Source organism: Myotis lucifugus, unplaced genomic scaffold, assembly GCF_000147115.1.
Source record: "Myotis lucifugus unplaced genomic scaffold, Myoluc2.0 scaffold_21, whole genome shotgun sequence".
In the NCBI taxonomy this organism is placed as follows: Eukaryota; Metazoa; Chordata; class Mammalia; order Chiroptera; family Vespertilionidae; genus Myotis; species Myotis lucifugus.
This window is the reverse complement of record NW_005871069.1, coordinates 11127560-11141808: the sequence shown is the minus strand read 5'-3', so window position 1 is coordinate 11141808 and position 14249 is coordinate 11127560. Positions and strand designations below refer to the sequence as shown.

Sequence of the window (14249 nt, the reverse complement as noted above, 5' to 3'; positions counted from 1 at the left end):
ATTTGTGTTAATAAAAAGCTAAGGGTCCAGAGATTCAGAGAACATGGTTACTGAAGCTAGGTCTCCTCTGGCTCCCCAAAATGCCTTCCAAATTTATATTTCATGTCTAGTCTCTTTATTAATTTACTCGCAGCCCTTATCCAGATTCCTGAACCCTTCTAGATGCAGGGAAAGACCCCCGACATACACTATAGAATGTTCTCTTACCCTTTTCCAGGTGAATGAGTTGTGATATTTGCTAAAAATGTTTTTCATAGACAAGAGATTTAGATAGTATATTGACAGCTAACACAGCCATGAAGGCAGAATGATGTAATTTGTGCATGATGCCTATTTAGGGAGCCTATTAAATGTTAGCTCTGATGGCATAGGTTTGCACAAGATTCAACTTGATGTTTGAAGATTTTATTTTTCTCGACAGGTTAATTATGTATGGCTTTGTGAAAGCTATGGTATATGCTGACCAATTGAACAATGGAGACTTCCATTTCACTGACTGCTTGTTTTTTGGTTCACTGATGTCGGCAACAGACCCAGGTAATTGCTCACCCAATATGCTTTCTTTTGAAGAATCAAACATTTAAATTAAATATTTTCTAAGACCATCATCTAACTCTACACAGTAATTTCTTATTCTTATTTACTTGCAGTTGATATATCTGTTAGTGATTACAAAAAAAAATAAAAGAAACAGGTGAATATTTTAATAACTCCAAAAAATGGATCTGAAAGCAACTTCAGTAGTGGGAAGCATGCTTTAAAATTTATTATAGTTTATTTCTCTAGAATATATAACCATTTTGAGTTACAATTCTTTTTTTTAATATATTTTATTGAGTTTTTACAGAGAGGAAGGGAGAGAGATAGAGAGTTAGAAACATCGATGAGAGAGAAACATCGATCAGCTGCCTCCTGCACATCTCCTACTGGGGATGTGCCCGCAACCCAGGTACATGCCCTTGACCGGAATCGAACCTGGGACCTTTCAGTCCGCAAGCCGACGCTCTATCCACTGAGCCAAACTGGTTTCGGCTTGAGTTACAGTTCTTAATTTTTTCTAACTTATCTTTTTCCCAAAAATGATCTGTTGAATTAAATGATAAAAATTATTTACTATAGAACTTTTCAAAAATATTAAGACTATGGAGAATTAAAATAATTATCTTCCACCCTTCAGCAGTTATCAAATATGGCCAATGTTTTTAACTGTACTCACCTACACTCCCTCTTTTTGTCATTATCATTATTAGTTTGTGTGGTAGTTTGTATGAATTCAGATCCAAATAAGGACTACATATTACAATTGACTGATATGACTATTAAGTCTCCTTTAATCCATAGGTTCCCTTCCATTTTCTTTTTTTCTGATCATTTATTTGTTGGGGGAAAAAGGCAATTTATCTTGTGGTTGAATTAAATATGGTTTCTTCTTTGTTCTTCTATCTTCTATTTCTTGTAAACTGATAGATAAATCTAGAGACTTAATCAGATTCAGATTTATTTATTTATTTATTTATTTATTTATTTATTTATATCTATCTTGGCAAGAAGGGATTAAGAAGTGCAGATTGTAGTTACCGGGATGTAAAGTATAGCATAGGTAATATAGTCAATAATATTGCAATAACTATGTATGGTGTGAAATTGGTGGGAGATTTATCCTCAGGATTATCATTTAGTAAGTTATGTAATGTCTAATCACTGGGTTGTACACGTGAAACTAATATATTGTATGTCAACTGTTTTAAAGAATAAAAAAATTATTTTAAATAAAAAATAAATTAATAAATAAAACAAAGCAAACAGACAATGAGTATGTACAGTGTGATGATATTTATGCATTTATATGGAAGCACATCTATGTCTGTAAAAAAGAAAATTTCATAGAAGTGATAAAATTAACCAGTCATTTTTATATAATGTTAGTAAAACACTTTGAAGTATAATGACAGGATCTTGAGGGAAAAATCTTCAAACTCAATATGATATCGTGCATGCCATGACGTAAAAAAATGTTCAGTGACTTCACATATTACATGTAGGCTGCACACCTTGACATGCTCAGGCAGCTAACAAGTGTTAAGAATCCCCAGTGCTTGATGATGCCTGAACCCCGGAGGCTGGCTTTCAGAAGGCTCATGTAAATGGAATTTAGAAAATTCACTCTGGCATTATCCTGTCTAGAGTCTAAATTAATGCATGGGTAATGTATTTATTGAAATTAGATGCCAAGAGGAATACAGAATACAAAGTCAAAGTCTCTGCTTTGCTAATGTTGAGTCCAACCAGCTTCTACTTGACAAGTGTTATAGCCCTATGTTATTGCTATTATTGCCAGCTGGGAGATCTGAGGCTTAGTTTAGTTCCTGCTACTGACTCACAGGATAGATCAGGTGGTACTTAACCTGTCAAGGCTTAGTTTACTTACATATTCCTAGAGGGATTAAAAGATTGCTGAGGTCACTTCCTGCTCTACCTTAGTAGTTCTTCAGCTTGTGCATGCTACACTCACAGAACTTACATGGGGAGTTGGTAAAAATGGAGATTACCTAGCTCCACCTCCAAAGATTGTGATTCAGTTGGACTGGGGTGGGATGCAAAACTGCAGTTCTCACAAGTGTCTCTTGCTAATGGTGCCAGGGCAGACACCTGAAGAATATAAGTAAAATTGATGAGGGAAATATTCACATTTCTGAGCAAATGTGATGAATTATAGAGAATGAAGTAGGCTAAGCTCTGATGTCTTTAGGCTGAGTTAAATATCAGTTTATGCACTTGTAGGACAAGTATGCAATTTCAAGGGTGACATTACTTTTTATCGTAATTGTAATAAAGGTGAATTTCCCCTACCATATGTGTTCCCTCCTCAGAAGACATGATCCAGAAGTCCTAGTTCCCAGGGCACTGAAGAAGAGTAGAAAGTGCTGTTAGAAAATTTCTGAAACTTGCACCTCCTGGAGTAGAGACTTCCCTCCTTAGAGGGCACCAGCTGGCTTGTTTCCTGGCAGTCTCAATTATCCATTTTTCCCATTATGTGCTACCTAAAATTACCATTAAGTGTTGTCCTAATTCTGGGGCAAATTGAACTCAAGGGCAAGTGTGAGCTAGGGCACTAGGGAATGTCCCCAGCTCCTATGTTTGTGATTAAACCTTCTGACAGCTCCAGGAAATTCTCCTCATAAAAGAATTAATTCAACCCTAAGAGGAACTGCCACTAAAAATAAAACAGGCATGGGATGGGATAGGAAAGTTACCTTAAAATGAGGCCAGGACAGGGCCTTCCAGTGGCCAGATCATCCTGGGTATTGAAAGGTCTGCTCATTAAGACTAGAGTCATGGATGAATGAAGCACCGCTTTCAGGGCTTCAACTTTTCTAAACCTCACTTGTCACGTCCTTAAAATAGATACTATAAACACAAAACAAACCAGAAATGGTTACAGAATTGCTGTAAAATAAAACAAAATGCTATATAGAATTTTTTTTTGTAAATTGCTAAGCATTAATAAATAAAATATTACTAACAATGGATTCTTCCAAGGAACATTCTGGCTTTTTTGATAATACTGTCATAACAGTGTTATGTTTATAATTGAACATAAAATTGCCAGATATCTATTATTTTTTAAGTAGCCATGAGGAAATAATTGTTTTCTCTTCATATATTTTACTAGCCCAAACACTTTTATGGTAAATAACAAATGTAAATAGGTTAAAAAGGAAACATAGTCAAATGATATTTACCCTTATATAGGTTCTCTACTTTTTGTAATATCTGCTGACATTTAAATATTTAAAATTCAGACTACTTGTCCTACACTTCCAGACACTGCTTCTGTAGTCACATTAGGCATTGCAAAATGTAGTATAAAGGCTTAGATACTAGCTCTGGATTATATAAATCATAGTCCCCTGATAGAATAATTGAACATGGGTGCTCAAGCCTTTTATTTCCTGCTCACTCATCCCTCTTCACCCCATCCTATCCCAACCACAAAATGTAGAGCCAAGTTCAGATTTGTGTTTGGGTTGATATTTCAAGCCAGTTCCACTGTTTCCCTAATTAAAGGATTCTTTGTTTTGTAAGTTGACTGCCAGTCTACATCCTGAGCCAGTCACTGTAGCTTATCCCATGTGATGTGTATCTGCAATCATCATTGCCCGTAGCCGTGCTCTGAATGCCTGGACAAAAAATACGGCTTCTCCTCCTGCAAGGTGTTCAAGGGGTGTGGGTGGGGGGCGTCCCTGTAATGATCTCTCCAATGTGGCAAAATGACTATTATTCCCTCCTTGGCATAATCAGACAGAAGCACTGCACAGATGTGTGGCACTGAGTTTTCATCTTTTCAATTATTAACACTTTAAGCAAATAAGAGATTTCCATAATGAAAACATTTTAATACACCATAATTGCAGGTCATTCTTTTCATTTAACCTTTAAGTTGTAGGGAAAAAGCCACCTTCATCTTTTAAAGTTTGCTGCAGTGTAATTATTCCAGAAGCACATGAACTATCTTACCTTTGACTGTGTTGATACTGGGAAAACCCTTTCTATTTGCGGTTGCTATCGTTACTGCTGCAGGGTGATGTGTGAGCTGCACTGCTATTTTGATAAAAATAGGTATTAACTACCAGTCACAGAGCTTCTCATTTCACAGTAGCTCATGCAGATGAACAACATATTGGAAAAAGGAAAAGCCTTTCCAAATAGCAAGAGGGAACATCTACATAAATAATGGTGATTGGTCATGTGTATAAAAATATTTTTAATTAAAATTTTTTTAATCAAACAGCATTTTGTTGAATCCTGCTCTGCTCTTTGCACTGAGCTTAGCCTTGAGGAAGATAGCTGATTAAGAGACCAAAGAACTTAAAATTAAACGCGGAACTGTTATTTTTGGAGAAAAGCTCTCCCGTAAGGGTGACTTAATTGGACTGTCTCCCATATTTTTTCATTTATCACTGAACTCTTTAGTTAAAATTCTGATTTCTTTCTGAAACGGGAGAAATGATTGCTAACACTGTCGTTCGTAATCAGAAGGGTTTTTATTTTTCAATTGTGGTTTTTCTTCAGTCCCTTTGATTACACACTCTCTTCAGTGTTATTTGCAATATTTAATTGTGGTCTTCATTATTTCCTTTTGTTTGGATTTCATCTTCTTTTTAAAGTCATCTTTATTGTGTTTGGGTTTTTTTCACATCTGGCCTCATCTGCCTCTGCATTTTGGTTTGTGGTTTACAACAACAACAAAAACACAACTGAATAACTTTCTATTCACAGACAAATAAATAAGAAATATTAACTAAAAATGCAATTTCTTCAGTACCAGGGTTGGCTCAGAAAACAAAACAACATTCATTGAATATCTGCTAAGCAGCATATGATGAGATGATTTTATACTCATATTCTGAAAAGGAAAGGCTCACACACAATGTAAGGCTCATGGCCTGGAACCATTTGCCCAGTTACCTGGAGAGAAACTTGGGTGACACTACTTCTAGTATCTAGCACTGGTAGAACAGTATTATATTAGTATTGCATGGGAAAAAAATGGGAATGGTAAGAGAAGATTCACTTAATTTGGAGATTGGGGTGGTGGGGTTTACACCTCTGAGGAAGTCAATATACTTGCCATTAAAGTCAGAGGCTTCTAGAAACTGCAGACAGACCAGCCATTTTCACTATGCAGTGTGTGTTTCAAGCTGCACACAGTGCATTCAACAGTACTTGGCTGTGGAATTTGATGTCTATCCAATTCCATGGTAAGCACACTGGGAGAACATAAGTTTAAAAGCATCTAATAAACCCAGGTCTATAAAACACCATCATATAAACCCAGGTTCTATTATTTTTTTATTGTTGACAGTATTACAGATGTCCCCAGTTTATCATCCTCCTCCCAGCCCCTGTCCCACCCCAGGTCTTCACACCACTATTGTCTGTGTCCATGGGTTATACATATATGCTTATATGTTCTTTGGTTAATATATTTGCAGCTCTGAGTTCTGCCGGTCTGTTCCATGCATCCATGCCTCTTACTCTATTTTGTTCATCAGTTTATTTTGTTCATTAGACCCCACATATAAGTGAGATTATGTGATACTTGTCTTTTTATGACTGGCTTAATTCATTTATCATAATACACTCCAGGTCCATCCATGCTGTTGCAAAGGGTAAGAGATCCTTGGGGTTTTTTGTGTGTTTGTTTTGTTTTTGCAGCCGCATAGTATTCCATTGTGCAAATGTGCCACAGATGTTTTATCCACTCATTTACTGATAGGCACTGGGGCTACTTCCAGATCTCAGCCATTGTAAATAATGCTGCTATGAACATTTACTCAGAAATAAAAATAACAGCATGGATTTATATAATGTATCTCTTTCAAAAGAGCTCAAATTGCTTCCATACACAGTATTTCAGTTATTTCCATAGTTTTCTTGGGTAGAGAGGATCCATTTTTTAGGTAACATTATTGAGGAAGAGAGAAATTTTGGGATTTTTCTCAAAATTTTATAATAAGGCAATGGAAAATTTATACAGAACCCAAGACTTCTATTTTGTTAAATGACTAGACTAGTTTATGCAAGTCACCAACATCTATGTGATCAAAATATGTTGTTGACTGTAGCTAACCTGCCACCAGCTCTAAAATTAGTAACGTACCTACTTCTACCTATCAGAGCAACGGTGCACTTGAGTCAGTATTTATAAGCCATCCAAAGCCACATATTGGCAGAAATTAAAAGCTCCTTATGAATTTTACTATCTGCAGAGCATGTCATCAAGTGGTAACCATTACCTAAGTGTGTACACATATATTATCTAATTGGAGTATGACCACAGCCAGTCAATTATCTCCAATATAAGAAACTGAGCTTCTAAACTTAAGTGGTATTTCAGTTTAAAAGGCTCTAAGTGGCGAAGATGGGAGACAAAGTATTTCCAATATTCTTTGTCTTATATAACTACCATTTTTGCAAAATACAGGGTGAGGCAAAAGTAGGTTTACAGTGTTCATATGAAAAATAATGCAATAATTAATAGATAATAAAATAAACACTTTGTTTTGCATACTCACAACAGTAAAGCTACTTTTGCCCCACCCTGTATAACAGTGATATTCTAATCAGGCTTAGCACAAAATGAAACCCAAGAGTCAAGTTTTTATTTTACTACTAGTGGCCTGGTGAACAAAATTCGTGCACATTAAAAGGGAATTAATTAGAGGAAATATTTTAATATTGCTCTTTGCCCTTTCTCTATAATATAAGTGTCAGAGATGAAAGAAAATTAGTAAAATGTTTATGGAAATCTCCCTCCTGTCAGAGTCTGGGGCGTGCCACGGGACCCAGAGTCAAGTTTTCACCCACCCATGTGCACCTTGAAATCGTGCAAGACCCAGACCCAGCTGGCCCCAACCCTGTCAAGCCCCTGGGGGGGGGGCACAACCTCAAGTCCCCTGGCCCGGCGCCGGGCAGGGGGCGCAGCCTCAGGTCCCCATCAAGCCCCACCAGGAGCAGGGCACGGCCTCATGTCCCCTGGCCCGGTTCCAGGTGGGGGGCACGGCCTCAGGTCCCCCAGCATAGCCTCAGGTCTGGCCAGGCGCTGGGGCAGGGGCCATGGGCTCAGGTTTTGTGTCAAGCCCCACTGGGCAGGGGGCGCAGCCTCAGGTCCCCCGGCCTTGGCGGGAGGGCGCAAGGGCACAAGGGCATGATGACCATTTGCATATTAGCTCTTTATTATATAGGATTGACTAGAGGCCCAGCACACAAAATTTGTGCACAGTTATGGTCCCTAGGCCTGGCCTGCAATCAGGGCCATCTTCCCCAGCAGCCCTCAGCTGGCCCCACCCCCCACCACCACCTACTCCCAGTTCCCCATCCACCATCAGGTGATTGGTGCCTGCTGGCTGGGGAAAGGGACCAAGAGGTGATCAGTGCACCTCATAGTGACTGGTCCAGCAGTCGTTCTGGTCGTTCTGCTGTCAATTTGCATATTACCCTTATACTATATAGGATAGAGGCCTGGTGCACAGGTGGGGGCTGGCTGGCCTTCCCTGAAGGGGGCCCCAGTTCAGGGTGTGGAGTCCCCACTGGGGAGCGGGGCCAGCCTGGGCGAGGGGCTGCCAAGGGTTTGCAGGCCGGCCACACCCCCTGATTGGGGTGGGGGTCCCTGCTTGGGGGCCGGGCTGGCCTGGGGTTGGGGCCACTGAGGGTTTGCAGGCTGGCCATGCCCCTGATTGGGGTGAGGGTCCATGCTGGGGGTGTAGCTGGCCTGGGCGAGGGGCCAGGGGCGGTTTGCAGGCCAGCCATGCCCCAGCTTTGTCAGGAAGGACGTCCGGAATGACGTCCGGAAGACGTCCAGTCTTCCGGTCTAATTAGCATATTACCCTTATATTAGTATAGATTTCATTTAGCAAACATTATTCATCTCCAGCTATGACTGGTTACAATGGAAGAATAAGAGAGGCAGGAGCTAGTCTGACCCTCAAGGAGTTAGTTATGGCATGTAACCTTCACATTTTTACTCCTTCATTCACTCATTCAGTCAACAGAATTAATTGCCTACTGTTTGCCAGAAACTGTCAAAAGCATCCACCAGCACTAGATGAACAACTGATAACAGCGATGACCAACTTTTCATCTAAGAGAACTGCTTCAAAAACAAGTTAAAGTTCTTACATGCCATTTCTTAGGGACTGTTTGTTAAAAATGTTTTTGTCCTTGCTGGTTTGGCGCAGTGGATAGAGTGTTGTCCCGCAGACTGAAGGGTCCCAGGTTTGATTCTGTTCAAGGGCATATGCCTGGATTGCGGGCTTGATCCCCAGTGTGGGGTGTGCCAGAGGCAGCTGATCAATGATTCTCTCTCATCATTGATGTTTCTCTCTCTCCCTCTCCCTTTCTTTCTGAAATCAATAAAAATATATATTTTTAAAAAGTTAAAAAAAATAAAATGCTATTTTCACATAAGAAAGTGCATTTATTTGCACCTGAACTTCTGCATTCTTATGTAATTTTCTAGTCCAGAAAGGATTACTGTAGAGGGCTAAATTTCAGAGGACAAAGTTAGTCTATATACTGCAGGAGCTGACATGTTAGAGTAACTTTACAGTTCTTTATTTTCTCTTCCTGACTGACCTTGTAAACTACTGAACTGAAAACTGTATTTTGCCTCTTAATATTATATCCTCTAAAGCCAGAGACTTTTTCCATTGCAAACAAAGTAAACCACAACACTTTTTAAAACTTTATTGCTAAAAGTTTGACATATGTCCCCTTTTCCCCCTATTGACTCCTTGTAGCTCAACTGGACCCTCTAACTCAGGCCTTCACCATTCTATTGTCTGTGTCCATGGGTTATGCATATATGCATACAAGTTCTTTGGTTGATAACTTCCCACCCACCCACTAACCATCCCCTGACTTCCCTCTGGGATTCCTCATTCTGTTCTATGCTTCTATGTCTCTGGACCTATTTTGTTCATTAATTCCACAAATGAGTGAGATCATGTGATTCCTGGCTTTCTCTGACTGGCTTATTTCACTTAGCATAATACTCTTCAGGTCTCTCCACGCAGTCGAAAAGGGTAAGAGATCTCTCTTTTTTACTGCTGCATAGTACTCCATGGTATAAATGTGCCACAGCATTTTTATCCACTCATCTACTGATGGGTACTTGGGCTGTTTCCAGATCTTAGATATTGTAAATTGTGCTGCTATGAACATAGGGGTGCATATATTCTTTCTGATTGGTGCTTTGGGTTTCTTGGTATATATTTCTAGAAGTGGAATCACTGGGTCAAATAGCAGTCCCATATTTATTTATTTTTTAGGAAACTCCATACTGTTTTCCATAATGGCTGCACCAGTCTGCATTCCCACCAGCAGTGTACTAGGGTTCCTTTTTCTCCACATCCTCACCAACACTGGTCATTTGTTGATTTGTTGATTGTAGCCATTCTCACAGGTGTGAGGTGATACATCATTGTTGTTTTAATTTTCATCTCTCTGATGATCAGTGGCTTTAAGCATTTTTTCATATGTTTCTTGGCCATCTGTATATCCATTTTGGAGAAGCGTCTATTTAGGTCCTTTGCTCATATTTTAGTTGGATTGTTTGTCTTCAGTTTGTTAAGTTGTATGAGTTCCTTATATATGTTGGATATTAACCCTTTGTCAGATGTATCATTGACAAATATGTTCTCCCATACAGTGGACTCCCTTTTCTTTTGTTGATGATATATATATATATATATATTATTGATTTTTTACAGAGAGGAAGGGAGAGGGATAGAGAGTTAGAAACATCGATGAGAGAGAAACATCAATCAGCTGCCTCCTGCACACCTCCTACTGGGGATGTGCCCTCAACCAAGGCACATGCCTCTGACCGGAATCAAATCTGGGTCCCTTCAGTCCGCAGGCCGACGCTCCATCCACTGAGCCAAACCAGTCAGGGCAGTTGTTGATGGTTTCTTTTGCTGTGCAGAAACTTTTTTGTTTTATTTTGATGTATTCCCATTTGTTTATTTTCTCCTTAGTTTCCTTTGCCCTCGGAGATGTATCTCTAAACATATTGCTACGAGAGATGTCTGAGATATTGCTGCCTATGGTTTCTTCTAGGATTTTTATGGTTTTATGACTTACAGTTAAGTCTTTTATCCATTTGAGATTATTTTTGTGTATGGTGTAAGTTGGTGGTCTAATTTCATTTTTTTACATGTATCTGTTCAATTTTCCCAACACCATTTATTGAAGAGACTGTCTTGACTCCATTGTATGTTCTTGCTTCCTTTGTCAAATATTAATTGTACATATTGGCTTGGATCAATTTCTGGGTTCTCTGATCTGTTCCATTGATCTATATGCCTGTTCATGTGTCAGTACTAGGCTGTTTTTATTATGGTAGCTTTGTTGTATAACTTGATATCTGGTACAGTGGGGCCTTGACTTACGAGTTTAATTTATTCCGTGACGGAGCTCGTAACTCAATTTACTCATATGTCAAATCAATTTTCACCATTACAATGTTACGTGATGCTGGGCTGATGTTGTGGCGTTCACTGTGACGTTCGCTGCTCCAACTAGTGGTGGGGTATCTGAAGCTGGCTCGTAACCCGAATTTTAGCTCACAAATCAAAGCAAAATATCGGCTGAGAGACGGCTCATATCTCGAAAAACTCGTTAGTCGGGACACTTGTAAGTCAAGGCCCCACTGTATTGTGATTTCTCCAACTTTGTTCTTCTTTCTCAAGATTGCTGCTGATATTCAGTTCTCTTTTGGTTTCTTATAAATTTTTGGAGTATCTTTTTGGATCTGTAAAATATGCTGTTAGTATTTTAATATTGATTGCATTGAATCTGTAGATTGATGTGGCAGAATGCACAGGAGAATGATCAGCCAGCACTGATCATGGCACTCTGAGGGAGGAAGTTTAACCATTATTTCTCAGATCTGCTAGTCCAGAGTAATTCCAGATCCAAATCCTGAACTGAACTCGTGGGGAGGCTCTGACCTATATATCTCCTCCTGTGGCAGGCCCCTGAGAGTCCCCGCAGCTCCGCCCAAGTCAGCTGTGGTGGGGCCCTGGGGTTAGGCTCTGCAGTTACACCCAAGTCAGTCAGAGTGGGGAAGTAAAACTCCAGTTTTAACCAGATACTGAACTAGGTTGCAAGCCCGCCCCCCCACCATTTTTTTTTCATTCCCCCCTCTTGTTCCACAAGCTATTCTTAGGTTTGGGGATTACAAACGACTCAGGAATTGGGGATAAGGTCAACGCCCACTCTAGCTACTTCCTGCTGAAGGAGGTTCAGTACCCCGAGTCTTCACCATCTTCCCCAAGGGGGTTGTCGAAGTAGCAGGGGCAGAGAAGTTCTCCTCCTGTGTGGCGTTCCAGCGACACTTGTATGAAGACAGAATAAAACTGTTAGAAAAAAACCCCCAAAAACAATATAGGAGGGGATAAGGAGATTTAGGTCAGTCAGCCAGATCTGCCATCTTCTTGAAGATGATCTTCAGGGGGTAGTTCAGGTCAGAGATCACCTTCAACTCTGGATGCTGATTGTCCAGCTGGTGGGCTGCTTTTACCCGGGATTGGTGGATCCGGTAGCTGTTTCTGAATTTCTAAGTTCCCTACTTCCCCCAAATCTCCTTTTGGCCGAATTAAGGAAGGGGGTCTACCATATAGAATTTCAAATGGAGAGAACCCTACCCTGGCTCTCATGGCACAGCGCACCCGCAGGAGCACAAGTAGTAAGATATCTGTCCAGCAGGGTAAGTTCGTCTCCTGGCATAGCTTAGCCATAGCCTGCTTGAGAGTCCAGTTCATGCATTCTACTTTCCCTGAACTCTGGGGCCTGTAGCCTGCATGTAAGTTCCACTTAATTCCTAAGGCCTTAGCTACCTGCTGTACTACTTTAGCTACAAAGGCTGGGCCATTATCTGACCCTATGGTTAATGGCATTCTATATCATGGAATTACGTCCCTCAGTAACGCCTTGGTGACTTCTCTTGCCTTCTCTGTGCAAGTAGGATATGCCTCAACCCAGCCTGAAAAGGTGCAGACAAAAACTAAAGTATATTTATTTCCTCTACTAGGCCCTATTTCTGTAAAGTCTACCTCTAGATCTTCAAAGGGAGCTTGCCCACAGTGCTGAATTCCCATTGGTCCTACAGGACCCTGCCTTGTATCGTTCTGTGCACAGAGGAGGCAGTGCCGAGAGACTCAGGCGCATAAGGAGGGGAGACAGGCAATTACATAGTATCTGCTTAAAAGGCTTCTACAGCCATCTTCCCTAAATGAGTAAGTTCATGCTGCTGGAGGACTACTCTACAAGCTAACTGTTCTGGAATGTAGACCCTATGATCTGGGAATATCCACCAACCTTCCTTCGTCCTTTTACCCCCTTCTTGTTGGGCCTATTCTTCTTCTTGCGGGGTGTATTTTGGAGGTTCAGGTAATTCAGGAACCAGCATGATCCATGGCAGCGCCGCCTACTCCTTAGCAGCTAACCTTGCCTCTGCATGCGCACGATGGTTCCCTTCTAACACTGACTCTTTTCCTTTTTGGTGGCTTCTACAATGGATGACTGCTACTTCCTTGGGCTCCCAGACTGTTTCTAGTAACTTCAAGATCTCATTCTGATTTTTGATTCCTTTTCCTCTGGCCATCAGGAGCCCCCTTTCCTTGTATGTGGTCCCATGTATATGTAGGGTAGTGAAGGAAAATTGAGAGTCAGTATAGATGTTGGTGTGCTTATCCTTACTGAGATTTGAGGCTCTGACTAAGGCCCAAAGTTTGCTGACCATCATTCAGGCAGGGCCTGTGCCTCTCTTATCTCAAAGTTTGATACCATTGCATACACAGCTCATCTTTTTTCATCTAGGAAGCTACTGCCGTCCATGAACAATACTAAGTCTGGATTCTGTAGAGGCCTATCTGTTAGATCTGGCCGGCTGGAGTAAACCTCCTTTAGGACTTCTAGACAATCATGCTCAGGGGTTCTCTCTGTGATGGGTAGGAAAGTGGCAGGATTAAGAGTTCTTACTGCCTCTAATCTTATTCGTGGATTTTCACATAGGAGCCCTTGGTATTGAGTCATCCAAGCATGAGTCAGCCAGTGTTGCCCCTTAACTTCCATTAAGGTGACAACAGCATGAGGCACTTTAACATTTAAGTTCTGTCCCAGAGTGAGCTTGTCTGTCTCTTTGACTAATAAGGCTGTGGCTGCAAGGGCCCTGAGGCATGGGGGCCACCAGGAGGCAACGGAGTCAATCTGTTTGGAGAGGTAGGCAACTGGCCTCTCCCAGGGTCCCAACTCCTGAGTCAGAACTCCTAGGGCTACCCCATTGTTCTCATGAATGAAAAGGTTAAAGTCCTGTGTCACATCTGGGAGCCTTAGGGCTGGCGCCTCAATGAGCTTTGTCTTTATGGTTGTGAAGGCTTTTTCCTATTGAGGACCCCAGTTAACGGGTGCCTTTTTTTCTCCTTTTAAGGCTTCATAGAGGGGATTAGATAGATCTGAGAATCCTGGGATCCAAATTCGACAGAACTCTGCTAACCCTAGGAATTCCTGAATCTGTCGCTGGGTGCCAGGGACTGGTATGGCACATACTGCCTGTTTTCTTTCAGTCCCTAGTTTTCATTTCCCTTGGGTAATTGGGAAACCTAGGTATTTGACTTCCCTCTGACAGATTTGAGCCTTCCTTTTGGACACCGATAACCTGTTTCAGTCTTAGAAGGGTTCGT

At 40.9% G+C, this 14249-nt stretch overlaps 1 protein-coding gene across 1 annotated transcript in view; it reads left to right on the top strand.

The window, feature by feature from the left end:
- The window catches only part of SLC9A9 (solute carrier family 9 member A9), a 771103-nt gene that overhangs the window by 244714 nt on the left and 512140 nt on the right, over positions 1-14249 (top strand). Inside the window, 1 exon segment of the mRNA XM_023751381.1 lies at positions 422-537. Coding sequence (XP_023607149.1) covers positions 422-537 — 116 coding nt within the window.